This window comes from Dasypus novemcinctus, chromosome 7 (genome assembly GCF_030445035.2).
Source record: "Dasypus novemcinctus isolate mDasNov1 chromosome 7, mDasNov1.1.hap2, whole genome shotgun sequence".
Classification (NCBI taxonomy): Eukaryota; Metazoa; Chordata; class Mammalia; order Cingulata; family Dasypodidae; genus Dasypus; species Dasypus novemcinctus.
The window spans coordinates 49820035-49838282 of record NC_080679.1 but is presented as its reverse complement, the minus strand read 5'-3'; the positions used below and the strand labels follow the sequence as shown (position 1 = coordinate 49838282).

At 37.2% G+C, this 18248-nt stretch overlaps 1 protein-coding gene across 1 annotated transcript in view; it reads right to left on the bottom strand.

Annotated features, from left to right (window-relative positions):
- DNAH7 (dynein axonemal heavy chain 7) overlaps nucleotides 1–18248 on the bottom strand; it is a 334263-nt gene that overhangs the window by 155324 nt on the left and 160691 nt on the right. The window contains exons 34-36 of the mRNA XM_058300437.1: nucleotides 15396–15527; nucleotides 13774–13998; nucleotides 11108–11305 (exon numbers count right to left, since the gene is read on the bottom strand). Of these exons, the coding sequence (XP_058156420.1) occupies nucleotides 11108–11305; nucleotides 13774–13998; nucleotides 15396–15527 (555 nt within the window). The remainder of the gene's footprint in view (nucleotides 1–11107; nucleotides 11306–13773; nucleotides 13999–15395; nucleotides 15528–18248) is intronic.

The following is an 18248-nucleotide window of genomic DNA, read 5'->3' as shown; positions in this document are numbered from 1 at the left end:
GGGGCGCACTCCATTCCTACTCCAAAAAGTAGGAATTTTTTTTCATGATGTTATCATTAAAATGTCTTTTTTATGACTGTATGATTAAAATCTTATTGGTTATAATTTAAATAGAAAAAATAGTTAAAAAATAAGCTATTATGTTTATTTAAGGAAAGAAGCCCTGAGCAGTAATTGTAATAAAGATATATCTTATGACATGTTCTTGTAAAGAAAATTCTTGTAAAGAAAATTCACTCAAGTTTCCTGTATTGGCTTAAGATTTTCTCTCTAAAAAAGTTTGACTTTGCTTGCCTACATAATATATAACGTAGTTAAATATTTTTATTACCTTTTTTTAGCTAACAGTGGCAGTCATATGGAGGGTAATCAATAAATATTTGTTAGATAAAAGGATGGATAGATGGATGGATGAGCAGATAGAGAGATGGACTATACAAGATGAGAATGAAGATAAAGAAATCCCCAACCCATGATAAATATTGGCATGAAAGGTTTGGCAGTGAGCACTGAAACCATTTAAAAACAGAATTACACCGAGGGACCACTATCAACTACCAACTGATGATGCAACTGGAAAATGACCTTATACGGAAGGTTCAATGTGGATCAGCAGAATATCCCTGTCACATAAAATAACATGACTTTAAAATGCTGTTTGAACTAAAGTAAGGGGGAAATGGAAAAGAGAAATGAGTTTATATGGCTACGAGTTTCTAAAAAAGAGTCTGGAGGCTGGCAGAAGGATTGCCCTCATGCACAACTGAGCAGAGTCAGAGAGACAGATAAAGCAGATACAACCCCCAGATATCGGTTCCTTCGAGGGCTAAAGAGACCCATGGGAGTTATGGTCATGGCCGATGGGGTTAACTACCAGGTCAGATGGCCCCTTTTTGGAACTGGTGTTTATGTGTGATGAATCTGGACTCAGATGGGATCTTCCTTCATAAGACTTTCATGCTAATGTGCTGGAGGTGCAGTTAACGTTGGGGTTTAAGATATATTTAGGGGATTTGAATCTCTGGACTGACAATGTGATAGCCAGGTCCTGAGCCTCAACAGACTCCAGCACCTACAATATGATTTATTGGACTTACCACACTCAGCTAAGATGGAGTTGAAGAAGGACAACCACCACACCATGGAGCCTAGAGTGATTACAACTGAAAGTGGGAGGATTGCATCCAACATCCATGTGGAATCTGAGCCTCCTCTTGACATAGAGGTGCAATGGACACAACCAATCCAATGTCCACATAGAAGAGGAGGCATTGGATTGGGAAAAGTGGACATGGTGGCTGATGGGTATGGGGAAAGGCAGGAAGAGATGAGAGGTGGAGGCTTTGGGACATGGAGCTGCCCTGGATGGTGCTTCAGAGGCAATCACCGGACATTGGAAATCCTCACAGGGCCCACTGGATGGAATGGAGGAGAGTATGGGCCATGATGTGGACCATTGACTATGAGGTGCAGAGGTGCCCAAAGATGTACTTACCAAATCCAATGGATGTGTCATGATGATGGGAATGAGTGTTGCTGGGGGGGGGGGGGGGGGAGAGGTGGGGTGGGGGGGTGGGGTTGAATGGGACCTCACATATATATTTTTAATGTAATATTATTACAAAGTCAATAAAAAAATAAATATAAAAAATAAAAAAATAAAAAAAAATAAAAACAGAATTAAATCTAACTATAGTAAGTATAGATAGCTATGAAAATTCAAATGCAACATAACTACAAAAAGATTGGATCCATAATATTAAAAATAATTTAGCAATAATAAACTGAGATTTTAAAAATCTGTCTAAAAGTGGTGAGGAGAATATTGAAGGAAGTAACAATATGATACTTTTCCTAGGTAACTGGACAAAGGTAGGAGGTCAATAGATACTGTTTCATTCACGGCATCAATTATTTGTAAATTCAGAATTTAGAAATTTAGAAAAAAAATCAGTTTTAAAATATTTAAATAACACTAGAATTTTAAATAGTTTATATAACATTCTAAATCAATAGGAACACCACCAGAGCAACAGATTTGAACTTTTAAAAAAGAGCATAAAAATCTAAGCAGAAATTTGAATAAGAAGTTTGTCTAAACATTCATGTCAATTTATGAATCTAAGATCAATTTCCTTGTTAAAAGAAAAAATAGGCTCAGATTAACACACACACACAAATGCAGCTATGAGCTGATTCTAAGACAAAGTGATTCAGAAATGCTAAAAGTTAAAGAAAAAAAAAGGCAAACATAGACCAAGTAAATGCAAATAAAGAGCAAAAGTAACTCAAGTGTACAATCAATACACTATGGGGCTGTGAGTTACTTGTGTTATATATACAGATAAAATACATAATTCAGACCATTATCCAATCGTTTCTATAAATCCAGGTGCTTATCAACCTTGATTTTTCAAAAAATCTTAAGTACAGTTCACTTTTCACCAGATTCCTTAAAAATTATATTAAGAAAAGTTTTGTTTTCATAAGCTATCCATCAGATATGCTTTGTCTTTACTTCAAATGCATTATCAATATGTCTTATAGTTTCCCTATAGATAAAATTATACTTGGTCCACTGAAAAATGAATATTTTTAATGTTAACAGATAACATTCAAGATTAAGTACTCACTTATAAAAACTACTCTAGTATCTCTTTTCAATTTAATGATCAAATTATATGTATTGATTAAAATTGTTTTTAAAAAGCTATGTAGTTATGTGAAAGGGAAAATACTTGTATGCCAATAAAGCTTAACTTTAAAAAAGAAAAACAAACATCATAAATATAAATATTGTATTTTCAAATGATGATTAGGTTAAGCCCCATTAACTATGTAAAACGTGTGAAGTTGCAGACACCTTTCCACCACAATTAAAATTTGCTCTCAGTCTGTGTCTTCAGTATTTGTTGTAAAGTATCATTATTATAATAATGTTTTTATGTAACTTCTAACTGGAATAACACTTTTTTCAACTACTATTTAAAATTGAAATACTTGAAATTGAAATAATTTGAATAGAAAATTAATATAAAATTAAATTTACTACATAATCATTTCCCCGATAGAATGTAAGTACATACAAAAGGTTCATTAAGCATTTTATAAGAATAACTTATCAGTGAAATCATGTCATGGAAATGAAAGTTATATAGCATTATCTCAAAATTTTATTTTCTTTCACTGAAGAAATTTTAACACTACAGCTGTATATCTCTATTATTTACAATTACAACCAACTCTTAATTTATTGGGGCAATAGAAGGGAAAGATCATGGACAACCTCAAGTCAGCATTAAAACAAAACTACAATATTCAAGACCAAATAAACTTCTGAAACAGAGATCAGATCACCTGCCCAGGAGCACTCAGTAACAGAACATCTAATTAGCATGGATTCCTAGATTTCCCACCAGCTGGATGGAAGGAAGCCAAGATTTAGTGTCAGTTTCCCTGGAAGAGAGATAAATAGCCCCTCCTGCCAGTTGATTCTGGCCATCTCTGCTAGAAACTTGATTCTTAAATCCCTTTTCCAAAGAACAAAGAACAATCAATTCTTGCTCCATTACTGCGTCCTGCTGAAGAAACAAGCCCATTTGTATCCCCATTACACCCTAACCACAATTAATTATCAATTTAATCCTAACAACAGTTGTCTATGGTAATCATATAATATTATCCTTAAATGCTCTATTGCTTCATTCTTTGGTAAAGTTCACTTTATAAGCTCTAACACCGTCAACTTATTTGAAACATTATTTTGAATGCATCTGCCCAATTAAGCAACAGGTTCACAGTCAACATTATAAGAGGATGGCTAGCATACAGCATTTAAATCCATAGAATATCTACCCCTTAGAAAGGAATGTATTAACACAGAAAAGTATAATTCCAACCATATTTCTTTAAAGTGAAATACTAAGGAAAGTCTTATCAAAGACACCAATAAGGCAAGTATGTTACTATGAAAAGTACTTAATTTTTATTTTGAAATAATTTCAAACTTATGGGACAGTTGCAAAAATAATACAAACTCCATAATGAGAATTCTAACATAACCCCCATCTCCAGATACCCAAATTCAATTTTAACATTTTGTCATCTGTGCAGTGTCATTCTTTTGCTCTATCTGTCCATCCATTCACCTTCTTAGCATTTGAGAGCAGGTTCCACACATCATACTCCTTGCACACATAATACCTCCATGTACATTTCCTATGAACAAAGTTGTACACTTGTGTAATAACATTAAGTGCAGTTATCAAGTTCAAGAAATTTAATATCGATATAAAGTTTACAATATATATACCAATTTTTTATGTACCAATAATATCATTTCAAGCCTTTTCTCCTCCATTCATAGATTCCATCCAGTATCATGCATTGAATTTAATTGCCATTATTTCTCAGTTTATCTTTTTTTCTACACCCATTTTATATTAATTCCCCATTGCTCCTACCCCCAACTCCTAGGGTAACCTGTTCTCTTTCTGTCTCTATGAATTTACATGTACCTTGATATCTTCTTTGGGTTACCATGGGGCTTGATTTAACATCCTAAATCTATAACAATCTTTTTAAATTTTCGTCTTGATCCTAGCCTAACTCCAATAGCATACCCCTCTGTCTACCCACTTTTATAAAGTTGTCACAAATTACATATTTAATTTGGGCTGTCCATGTGCCAACTGGGCCCTGAATCTCAACAGAGTTGCAGCACCTTCTTTCCAGTTCACTGGACTTACCCAGGACAACTAACAAGGAGATGATGATGGACAACAACTATCCCAAGGACCAGAGAGAGTCTACAACTGCAAGCAAGATAGTCTCCTTCATCTGCCCCATGGGATCTAAGCCCCTCTCAATTAGAGGTGGAGTGGGCATCACCATCCCAGAATCCTCAGGAATGGGGATTGAATGATGGACTAGAGTAGACTTACTGGTATTCTAATATAGACTTATTGTGTTTCTAGCAATGGAAGAACTTCTATCACTGGAGGTTCTGAGGGGAGGGAGAGGGAAAAACAGGTGTAATATGAGCACATTTTGGGGACTTGGGAATTGCCCTGAATGACATTGTAATGACAGGTACAAGCTATTATATATTTGATCATAACTTACAAAATTGTGTGAGAGAGAGTGTAAGCTACAATGTAAACTATAATCTATGCTTAGTGGCAATACTCCAAAATGTGTTAATCAGTTGTAACAAATACACCACACTAATGAAGGATGTTCCTAATTTGGGAAAATGTGGGAGGGGTTGGGAGTGGGACATATGGGAATCCCCTATATATTTTATGTAACATTTATGTAGTCTCTTTTTTTTTAAATTAAAAAGAGAAAAAATTACATATTTATACCACTGATTTATCATTATGTTTTTTGCTTTTACCTCTTAGATCCTGTAGGAAGTAAAATACAGTGAAACTTGTATTTATATTTACCTGTTATTATCTTTATTGGAGATATTTATTTCTTCACATGGCTTCAGACAATCATCTAGTACCTTTTTCATTCAGCCTGCAGAAATTCCTTTAGCATTTCTTGTAGGGCCAGTCTAGTGGTGACAAACTCCCTCAGCTTGTTTATATGAGAATATCTTAATCCCTCCTTCATTCCTGACAGTTTGGCCAAATATAAACTGCTTTGCTGGTAATTTTTTGTTTTCAGCACTTTAAATATGTCTTCCCACTGCCTTCTTGCCCCCATGGTGTCTGAGGAAAAATTGGCACTTAATTTTACTGAGGTTCCTTTGTATGTGACATATTGTTTCTCTCTTACAGCTCTCCAAATTCTCTTTACCTTTGGCATCCAAAAGTTTGATTATAACATGGCGTGGTGTCCATCTACTTAGGTTTATATTGTTTGGAGTTTGTTGAGCATCTTGAATATACACATCCATGTCTTTTGTTAAATTTGTGACTTTTCAGCCATTATTTCTTTGAATATTCTAGTTCTTTATTTCTTCTTCTTTGGGAATTCCCTTAAGGGTGTCCCATAAATTTCTCAGGCTCTCTTTTTTCCTTCATTCTTTCAACCTTCTACTGGATGCTTTCAATTGTCTTCTCTTCAGGTTCATTAATTATTTCATCTGCCAGCTCCTATCTGCTGCTGAACCCCTCTAGAGAATTTTTAATTTCTGTTACTGTGGTTTTCAGCTCTGTTTGGTTCCTTTTCATAATTTCCATATCTCTATTGATCTCCTCTTTGTGTTCACCTGTTGTTTTCCCAACTTCCTTTAGTTCTTTGTCCACATTTTCCTTTAACTCTGAACATGTTTAGGACCATTTTTTTTTAACAAATCAATTTTATTGATACATATTAATAAAGCATACAATTAATCCAAAGTGTACAATCAATGGTATGTGGCATAATCACATAGTTGTGCCTTTATCACTTCAATCATTACAGCATTATCATTTCAATAAAAATAATAAATAAAAAACATAGGACCATTTTTTTTAAGTCTTTGAAATGTCCCAGGTGTGGTCCTCCTCATCAATGGTTTCTAATGTTTTAAATTTCTCCTTCACCTGGGCTATCACTTCCTGTTTCTTTGTATGTTTTGTAATCTTTTTTTGAAACAAGGACATTTTGATATTTTATTGTGTTATCACTGAAATTTAGACTCTGAGGCATCTGTTCCTTAAGCTTCTATCCAGCTACTATTATGACAGAGCTTTCCTTGAATGTCAGGAGCTAATTTAAAAAAAGGAAAAAAGAAAAAAGAAAACACCTCTCCTAGTGTTTGCAGATTGACCTGTGCAGATGTTCTCCTTCAGAGCTTATCCATACAGTGAGCTGAGAGAATAGCTCCAGGTCAAAACAGAGGGGCCTCACTGGTCCTTTCTGCACATGTAGCTTGTCTGATGCATGCACAGTTGGCCATAACAATTTCCCTGTTTACATGGATACAATGGTCCCCTCTTACCCAAGAAACAGTTTCCACATGGTCCCATGAACTGTTCTCTATGTCCCACAGCCAGCAAAATTTCAATAATTTTTTTTTAATTAAAAAAACTAACAAACAAAAAACAGCTTTGCCCTATGCAGCTACTTGACTGTCCTCCCATAATGTTCTATAGGGGAGCTCCCTGAGCTACCTTCTACAAGAAGGGCGAGTTCTGCGATCGCAAGCCCCTCAAGCCACCACCAGATAGAATGGGTCAGACATACATGATTGGGTCAGACGCACATTCTCCCAGCATGTTACAAGGATAACTCTGCTCCCTCTGGAACCAGGAGCAGGAATCCATACAGGGAGTGCAGGCTGGCTCTGGGTCAAGCCAGTGAGGGGTAGAAGAGAGGCCAGCCAGGATGCCATGAGATTCTGCTGCTTTTAAGTAGCCTATTTCTTGATAGGGCACTTGCTCTATTACTGCAGTTCTTTCACTGTTTTCTGGTACTTTGATAATGATGCTTCTACCAGTTCTTGCTGTTTGTTCAAAGATTCTGGGGGGAAACAGAGCCCCGAAATACCTCTCTGTATTCTTGACTGGGGCAGGGTTATTGTTGAAAAGTATTTCAAAACATAAATTGTGCAGACTTCTGGGAAGATAGTGGATTAGAGAGACACAGGACTCACTTCTCTCCTGGAAAGGTAGCATGAGAACAGGCACAAGTATCTTGGAAAAAAATTTTCTAGTGTTTAGGACACCAAGGGATGGCTGAACAGCACCCAGAAAAGAGAGGGGCAAAGGAAAAGAATCTTGACAGGAAAAGTGTGAGTAAAAGTTGCAGCTTTTGGGAAGCAGATGTGGGTCAAGACAGCAAGCTGATGTGATGGGCTGCCACAGGGAAATGACGCAATGAGGAGACACACAACAAGCAGGGAGCAGATGTGGCTCAAGCAATTGGGTGCCTCCCTCCCTCCCTCCCACATTGGACATCCCAGGTTCAGTTCCCGGGGCCTCCTAAAATGAAGACGAGCACATAATGAGCAGTCAGCAAGTGCAAACAATGAGGGGTGGGTAGAAATAAATTTTTTAAAAAGAAATTTAAAAATTTGCAGCTTTTAATATAATTATTGAAGAAATATTTAAAAATCATTACCTTTAGATGACAAGAGTGATCAAGGAAGAAACTAAAAAATTATTAGAATTAAATGAATTACTCTACATAGCCAGATAAAAATATACAAAATCCAATTATTGTATTATTTTAAAACTAATTAAAATATAAAGGAAAAGCATCCATTCATTTAAGCAGCAAAAAATACAAAATACCTAGGAACTATATATATATGAAGAAAATCACATATGTTCTTTAGTGGTCCTAAGAGACAAAATGATTATAAAGTTCATCTATTGTTCTCAAACTGAAAATCCATAGTGAGACTCTAGCATTAATTCTTGTTAACAGGTTGCATTAAAATTGGATGCATTAAAAGTGTCTTACTGCTAATTTTTTCACCTAGTGCATTTCATACATTTATGCTACATACTTAGTCCCCATAGGAATTTGAGCTTATACTCTGTGAAGGATGGAAAATAAAAACAACCAAGAAATACTTTTTAAAAGAAAGAAAACTTGGAGATAGGGAGATAAGTTGATGGTTAACACTATCAGATATCAAATATTTATACATAAGGAATTTAAACAAAGTATTACTAGGGCTGGATCAAATCAGTAAAGTAGAATATTCTGATTGAGACTCTGGTACATTCTAGAATTTAGTATATGATAAAAGGTATTCTTTCAAGCACATGGTTATAAAAGATTTTTCAGTCATTGGCACAAAGGCAGTTGTTTATTATATATGAAAATAAATTCTAGATGGATTAGATGAAAATATAATGACAATAAAGAAATGCCAATGCGGCTATCATAAACTGCTAGTAGGATGTGAATTAGCATACTCTTTCTGAAGAATGGTTTAACAATATTTTTCATAAGTCAGCAGTTTCTCTTTTAGGAATCTAGGAATTTATCCTAAGCAAATAAGCAGAGATAAAAAACAAAGGGTTAGCTACAAAAATGTTCACTGCAGTCATACTTTTAAAGCAGAACCTAGAAAAATCAGGAGCTTGAATTGATAATCATACAATTAAAGAACAGAACACTATGATGTCATTAAAGTCATCTTGCAGAAAACAATGAAATAGGAAAATATTTACAGTATGTTGTTCAGAAAAAAAGCAAATCATAAAATGTAAGGAATGTTTCCAATTTTGTAAAAAAAGTAATGAGTTTTGCCTGGGTAGTTTATTGCCTTGGCTGAACTTGATGGAGATAAATGGCTTTTTCTGCAATCACTGCCTTTTACCACGTCAAATCTCAATTCCCTGCCTCTTGAGGACATCTTGGGTTAATCCCTTAGTTTTCTGTAGATTTTCAGTTATTTCTTTAAAATTCCAGGCCAAATCAACACCTCAATTTACAATCTCAATCAAAACTTTTCCCCTTCACCTCTCTTGGCTATTCCCTAATACCTGCAAGTTTTTAGTTTTTATAAAGTGGAGCACAAAGAGGACTCCCATCCAGTTATCTTCCACACTCTCCACTTGACACTGGGAAAACTCGTACTTACTTGCCATTCCAAACACTGGCCACTAATAGAATTATATTCTTTTTATATACTACCTCCTATTGACTCTAGTAAGCTTCCTGTCTTCAGAAATCTGGAACTAGAGGCAGATACTGGTCTCATCAATATGATTCCCAAACTTAAGAAAACATCAGCTTTATAAAAAGCTACTGAAAATTGGGACTTTGTTTTAACAGTTAGTGTTACCTTAACTAACACACAACAGTGTGACTCCAGAAATCACTAAGGAAAATCAGTCTTATTACAACATAGTAATCCTTCAGATAGTAAGTTATCTAGAAAATTGAATAGAGTATAATTAAAACATGTTTTTCCAGGGATATGAAATTCTTCATCCTGAACAAGCTGTTATTTGCGGCGGCTTGCTCGGTCGGTAGAGGTGGGGTCTGGCTGCGGACGAGGGGTCGGTCCAGCTCTGGACGAGGGGTCGGTCCCGCTTGGGACGAGGGGTCGGTCCCACCTGGGACGAGGGGTCGGTCCGGCAGCAGACGAGGGATCGGTCTCACAAGGGGTTGCGCGGTTCGGCTGACGGGGTCGCCCGGCGAAGCCGGCGACGAAGGGGTCGCCCGGAGAAGCAGGCGACGAAGGGGTCGCCCGGAGAAGCAGGCGACGAACTGGGGACAAGGGAGGCCAGGCCCTTGTCGGGGGCTCTCAGGACTGGAGGGCGCACGGCAGAAGAACTACCGCGGAGACAAGGTAAACACGCAAGTCCACTTTACTGAGGGAGAGGCAACAGTTTTATAGGGGCTGGGGAAGGCTGATTGGTCGAAGCCACGCCCTGTTCTGATTGGTTGCCGGCGAAAGGTCAGTGGGCGGTACTGGACGGGGGAGGGGTGGTGGTTAGGGATTGGCTGTCGCTGTTGCTGGGGGAAGGGGCAGGGTTTAGGGATTGGTGGCTGCTGTTGCTGGGGTGGAGGGCAGACTTGAGTTTCCCGCCCACGCCTGGCTGTTGCTGCTGTCGGGGGAAGGGAAAAGGGCGGGCTGGATTTTTCCGCCCACACCTGGCTGTTGCTGCTGTCGGGGGAGGGGAAAAGGGCGGGCTGGATTTTTCCGCCCACACATGGCTGTTGCTGCTGTCGGGGGAGGGGAAAAGGGCAGACTGGAATTTTCTGCCCTGCGCCTGCGCAGGGAGAAAGAAGGCATCGTGTGGCGCCATCCGGGAGGAGGGGCGGCCGCGGAAGCATGGCTGCCGAGAAGGGGAGACCCGAGGGCACTCTGCGCCCATGCCGAGCTTCCTTCAGGGGTGGCGGTGAGTTCGACCAGCCACCCTATTATGGGGGCAGCGGCTTGGTCTACCGCGGCCGCTCCCCCGCCAGGCCAGCAAACCACGCTTCAGCCCGAGGGGTGACCGCAGTTATTAAAATACCTAAATAAATGGGACAATAGTTTTCATGATATAAAATGGCATCATACCTTTACTCAATTTTCTAGAAAACAAGAGCAATTTCTCTGAGGTGCAAACATGAAAATACTTGAGTGTTTTAAAAAATGATTTAAGCCTACTATTTCAGGAAGTTTAAAAATAATATTCTTAGAGATTTCTATAATACTCACAATAATATAAACACTCTTTCCAGTTCCTGTTGGTCCTACAAATATTGAAGGTTTCTGATGGGTGGTCAACAATTCCATTAATGCTGAGTATCGAACTGTATCCAGAGTTGGTACAATGATTTCATTAAAGAACATATCTCTAGGAATTGGAGGAGCATTTGCCAATTTATTTATCCATGGCTCCCATTTTCCTATTCCCTGTTGATAATAAGCAGACAAATCCCAAATGTTATAAAATACTTTTAAAAGCTCTGTACTGCTATGTGATTATAGAAAAGTTCAATACCACAAGCCCTGATACTTATAAATTTGATTTTGTTCTTTAAAACACTTCACCCTGAGTTTGAAAATTAAATTTTATGTGTAAATTAGAAAAAAATCAAGCTTTTATATGAATAAAAATGAAATGATAGTGCTGTGATATTTTTGAGGCCCTGAAACCACTGTTCATGCCAACCCAAAGATCATTTTAGCCAAATGTTAGATTCTTTAACAGCATTAAGAAAAGTGAATAAATGGGTTAAGAGCAAAGAAATTTTTAACTAAATATTAACTGATATGGAAATGTTTTTCTCCTTAGAACATCAGCTACATATTGCATGATTCTTATGATAGCATTTATAACAGTTTATCATTCAGGCAAGATTTCTTAATATGAAATGATGATTATTATGAATTACCACTATGCTGTATCTCTGCATCCAATTAGCTTGTGAATGAAAATATTAATTTGCTATGACCATGTTTATAACAAAGAGCTTCTAAGAATGCCATGCTAACTCTTTCGTCTAACAGAAACCCAAATTCCTAGGCATTCAAAGTCCATCAGAATTCAGAATCATCCTTGTGTCACATAACTCAGCCCCAGTGATGGACCTGCCAGTCCCAACATATCCTGGGCCTTGATGTATGACATGATGTTGGCCTGGAATGTTACATGATTAGTTTCTTTTTTTTTTTTTTAAAGATTTATTTTTCTCTCCCCTTCCCCCCCTCCCCCAAGTTGTCTGCTCTCTGTCTATTTGCTGTGTGTTCTTCTGTGACCGCTTCTATCCTTATCAGCGGCACCAGGAATCTGTGTTTCTTTTTGTTGCGTCATCTTGTTGCGTCAGCTCTGTGTGTATGCGGCGCCATTCTTGGGCAGGCTGCACTTTCTTTCACACTGGGAGGCTCTCCTTATGGGGCACACTCCTTGCACGTGGGGCTCCCCTACGCGGGGGACACCCCTGCATGGCAGGGCACTCCTTGTGTGCATCAGCACTGCACATGGGCCAGCTCCACACAGGTCAAGGAGGCCCAGGGTTTGAACCACGGACCTACCATGTGGTAGGTGGATGCCCTATCCATTGGGCCAAGTCCGCTTCCAACATGATTAGTTTCTGAACAAGTTATCAACTCACTGAGAGCAGCACTGTGCTTTATTTATATTCAAGTCATCTTGCACGGTTCCATGCATATTGTTCAGACTTTTTGAGAAGGCTGAATTCAAAGTACTCTGATAATTGTATGGCAAAAAAATATTTCTAGAACAGATGAAGAAAATAAAGCCCTTTCCACATTCTTGATCATCTTTTCAAATATGTCTCTTTTTCGAGGATATGGAAAAGTTAGGATTAAGATCAGAAAACCTGGAAATGTACAGTCACTTAATATCTCTAAGCCCTATTTTCCTCAGTGGTACAATTTGCAAAATATTCCTATCCTTCCTATATCACTTTGGTGTCGGGGAAACAAAATAGAATGATAGAAAAGCTTAAAAAACAATAATGTGCTCTGTTATAAGTAGTTTGAAAGAGAATAGGAAACAGTTGTTGACAGGGTGAAAAATCCCTTTTGAGGTGAGCTTGGCAATACATCTCAAAAGCCACAAAAATTTTAAAAAATTGATATAGCTATTCCTTTTCTAGGAATCATCTTAAGGAATGATCAACTATGTACACAATGACTTGTGGTACAAATATATTCACTAAAGCAGTACTTAGAAAAGTGAAAAACTGAAAGCAATGAAAACATCCCAAATATCCAAGAGTAGGACACTATTACTCATATGGTAGAATATAGGGAGGCTTTAAAAATAAAAGTTAACTAAAGAAACATTCATGAAATAGAAAGGTAACCTATTTACTAGGTGAAAAATTAGGATACAAAACTGAAATCTTCATTATTCAAATAATATATATTCCAAAACTGTCTTGACTTGTGGGAGGTGTTTTTTTCAAAAAAAAGAAAAAAGAAAAGCAAGCAAATACCAACCAAGTTCTACGGACCAATCACTTTGGACGATGCTGAACTAACCCAAACCAGCTGATTTCCTAAAGGAGTTCCTAGCATTTGTGGCAATACTAATGTGCACCTTGAATCACTAAGTGACTCAGATATCTCAACGAGTAATTTTATCTAATGAGTATAAGTGCCCCAGGCGATATTATTATTGGGCTTTATCAATGAGAAATCTGAGGTTCAGAAAGATTAAATAACTTGTCCAAAGTTACACAGTGGCTTTACTTGGACTAATACCCAGGTGTGTCTGACTTCAAAGCTGGTGCACTTTCTTCTACTCCACACTGCCTCCTAAACTAAACAGTGATGGAAGGTGGCTACAGAGCCATTATGTGCTGTGTGAGTCTCAGAAGGGACTCTACCAGGCTGGCAGACACAACTCTTACCTCAGTGACAAACTGATAATCATAAATTGTTCCTTTTTCAGGAAATGGGACAGTTAGTGTCTTTGAAGACGTTTGTTCAGTACCACTCAGTAATTTATATTTATTTCGAGTTAGGTCTGAAATTGGACCTTCCATTAGCTCTCGGAGAATCTTACTAAATTTCAACCGATCATCCTCATTACAAGAAGCACCAATAGACCAGATCAATGAAAACAGAAAAATGCCCTGCATTGGAGAGATGAGAAGAGAAAATGCAATTAAAGAAAACTTTACTTTACCCTTGAAGATTAAATCAGATCAGCCAGATTAATATCTCTGGAAGGAAATGTATAAGCAGATATATAATAGCAATTTTTAATTATCACAATGCATGTCTTATAAAAACTTTCAGAGAAGATAATACAATGTAAAGTATAAATTCAAGCCATAGTGACCACTTAAGAATAGTAAATCTAGGAAATCACATATTTTATATATATAAAAGAGCTTGATATTAAAAAGAACATTGAGATATTTTTTTATTAAGGTATAAAAGCATACTTTAATAAGGAAAATAATGAAACACAATATAGACATTTTTATAAATTTAGATTTTGATATTTTCATTTTTGAAGAAGTATAACAAATTAATATAATTTTAACTGTTGTAGGAATTATCTGGGCACTGGTTTCAGAGCTAGAACTGTCATTCTGCAAGCAAAACACCAGTTTCCTTCTTACCAGACTGAGGTGGGGGAAAAAGTAGGAGACAAAAGCTACCACTAGATGAGAAAATCTGTTTGCTTGTTTTAAAATCAAATCTTTTTTTTTAATGTTTTTTAATTAAAGTTAATAGATCACAAGGAATGTTACATTAAAAAACATTAAAAAAAACACACACACATAAGAGGTTCCCATATAACCCTTGAATCTCTTTTTTAATGCCAAGGCTAACAGAGTCCTGGCAATGCTCATAAAACTACATTTTCCTTTGGCCATACTCAACTACGCCTAGTTTTCTCACAGACTGTTTCTCTCTGGAAATGACTTAAAACAAAAAATTATTTCATAAACTATAAACTATGAGTATCAAATTGACCACATTAGAAATGCTACCATTAGCAGTACAGCAGTATTTTTATTAAAGAATATTCAAGATCTGTAGCTACTTATATTCTTTTTAAACTTTTCATACATTACCTATATATTTTCTTGCTTTCCTCAGTCTAAATACACACACATATACTTTTTAAAAATGGTATCTCATGAGAAAGGGAAGAAAAATCAATAAAGAATTTTGATTTGGAGTTTAGGAGAGGTGACGCTCGTTGTCAAAACTGGTCACTGACATTTGGGGGATCAGTCATTTCTGAGGTTGGTCAAATGTTCCAAGATTTCAGTAGCAAATCCGAGGTCTCACTGGGTTCCACCCAAACCACCTGATGTAACAGACTTGCCAGAGGAAAAGCTTCCCCACCAGCACCTGGCATGCTCTGCCTAGCTTTCTCCTCACTGCTCAGGTACCAAGGACTGCCCAGCCCCTAACTTCAGGGCAGAAATTAGGTTCATTAATTAGGAAGCTTTGGGGGAAAGTAGTAATTCTGTCTTTTTACTGCAAGGCACAAAAGGACAATGGACTTTACCTCAAGTAAAGAGTATGTTTCTCGATCTTTTCTCTCTTTTAGTTTGACTTCATCAGTAAAATCATCCATAAAACAGTCTATTAGATTCATTAAAGATCGGACTAAGTTTGTATTAGTAGTAGGAGATAATTCCTGAAAAATCAGAAAAAACATCTGTGAAACAAATTAACTTAGGCACTATTTAAAATATTATCAGCTAATAATATTCGTTGAACTCAATTCTAACAGTCATAGTATCTATGAAAAGGTACTATTATTAAAATTCTAGCTATAAAGGTAGAGAAACTGAGGCACACATTAATTCCCTTGCCTAGAATGCCACAGTGGTGGATGTCACATGCAGGCAGACAGTGCTCTTAAGCACTGTTCTATGCTGATTAGCTTGCCATTAGGTGTTTTATTAATTTAGTCAAAGACCCAGATTTTGTGTTAAACTAACTTTATAAACCAAAAACTTAAAAAAAATCTTTCAGAGAGGGTAATTTGCTTACATAAAATCCTTAATAAATAAAATTCATTTTAGAACATAATTATAAACTAAAGCAGTATTCATACTAAACCCATCCTTATGAAATATACTTCCAAGTCTCAGAGCGTACGAAAACATTTCTGGGTGCTGTAGAAGTCATGCACTTTACTTTTAGGGGGAGTCTCACCATGTCAGCAAATAAAATAAATGAAATAACACATACAGCTCCTAGCTCCCATGCAGCATACAACAATTTCTCAATAAATGTAGGTTTTCTTCCTTCCTGGCTCCCCTGAAAACTTTAGTCTTCTTGAGTCATGGTTAACAAGCAAAATTAACTCTCTGAAAGCTAAAAGTTAGAAGGAGCTAGCTTCAAATTCAGTCACAACTCCATTAAAAAACAGGCAGAAATGTCAGCTGTTTCTTATTTATGCAATAATTAAACCATAACTACTTATTACAACATAATAAATAACAGGTATTCATAACTTTTTTCGAGAAGACGAAGTGCATAGTACATTTAGAAACACTTGCATTTAAAATTTTTTTTCTTGTTTTGCTATTGAAAGCTAAGTTCCAGTTATATGTAATATTCGTTTATTTGTAACACCCACATTCTCTGACAATACTTGAAAAAAACCTGTAACTTATTTTATTCTCACCCTCAAGTTACACGTTTGTTTTTGAAATATGACTATTTAGTACTTACCACATAGTTCTGTTACATCTGAGCTTCTTGGAAGAACAGTCTACATCCAGTATCCTGTCAATATCTCCCACATTCCTCAACCAGCCGCCTTGAAGTGCCCTTGCCTCTCCCCTGAAAGTGCTAGCACCAAGACTCCCCGGTAATCTTCTCAGTTGTCAAATCTGAGGGGCACGTGTCAGTCCTTAACTTCCTTGAACTGGCCTCAGTGGTTTCTGTTGAGACTGACTACTTCCTTCTTGAAAGGCTCTCCTCACCTCTCTCATCTAAACCCTGGAGCACCTGGGATTCAATCCTTTGTGGGTTTTTTTTTTTTGTTTTTGTTTTATTTATTTATTTATTTATTTTTAAAGAAGCTTTAGATTACAAAAATGTTACATAAAAAATATTAGGGATTCCTATATGCCACATGGTCTTTTCTTTTTTCTCTCAGAATTCTCCCTTCAGGTAATCTACATTAACATTGTTTTTAACTCACTCTCCAAATCTGTACCATGACGCAAACTTCTACCTCAAGCTCTTCTACAATATATCCAATCAAACTAGAAAGACCAGCCCCTTTTCCTCATATTTGTTCCCAGAACCAAGGTCATTTCTAAAGACCTTCGGTCAACATCCTCCAAGGCAGAAATTAAGAATATATTTCCCATAATTTCCAGCTGGAGAGACTGAAGAGCCTTGATGGAGCACCATCAAGTCTCAGAGGCAGGAGATTTCCATTCACGTTCTCTTCTCTCCCTTCTACCATGTCCACAGCCTCATCTCTCAGGGGTTCTAGTATTGAAAGATGAAAAACAGAATTTCCTTACTTTAGGACCTCTTTCCAGTCCTTCTACCAGGGACTGGCTTCCCTCCCTGAATACCAGGGTTTTTTTTCATTTTTCAGTTGACAGAATCCCTAAACAATTAGATATGCTCATGCTAAGTATAGTGGGTTCCTCATTTAGCAATGATCTGTGCTCCTCCTTGATTATCCTCTGTAGCAGTTTGATATGGTTATAACTTCCAAAAATAGATATTGGATTATGTTTGTGATCTGGTCTGTACCTGAGCGTGATTGAGTTATAATTGGGGCTTTGACTGGGCCACATAATTAGGGCATTGAGTCCCCGTCCCTGGGTGGGTGGGGACTCACAGATAAAAGGTATGGCAAAGGACAGAGTTGAGGGGTTTTTGATGTTGGAGTTTTGATGTTGAAGTTCGGTGCTGAAGCCTTAAGCTGGAGCTCCAGGAAGTAAGCTCATAGAAGAAAGAGAAGTCAGCCCCAGGAAGAGAGGAATGCTGAGACCAGGAAAAAGCAAGCCCTGGGAAGAAAGTAACCTTGAACCCAGAGAGAAGTAAGACCCTGGAAGGGAGGAACCCAGGAAGCCTGAACCCTCACAGACGTCAGCAGCCATCTGGCTCCAACACATGAAAATAGACTTTGGTGAGGGAAGTAACTCATGCTTTATGGCCTGGTATCTGTAAGCTCCAAATAAATGTCCTTTATAAAAAACAACAAATTTCTGGTATTTTGCATCAGCACCCCTTTGGCTGACTAACAGACTCTCTATCCAGTTCTTTTGATGTCATAAATGAGACTGGCTTTTAAGAAAAAAAAAATTTCTGATTATAGAAATAATACATATTTATTTAAGGAAAGTTGAAAAACAAAAGAAAACTATAAAAATGGAAATTA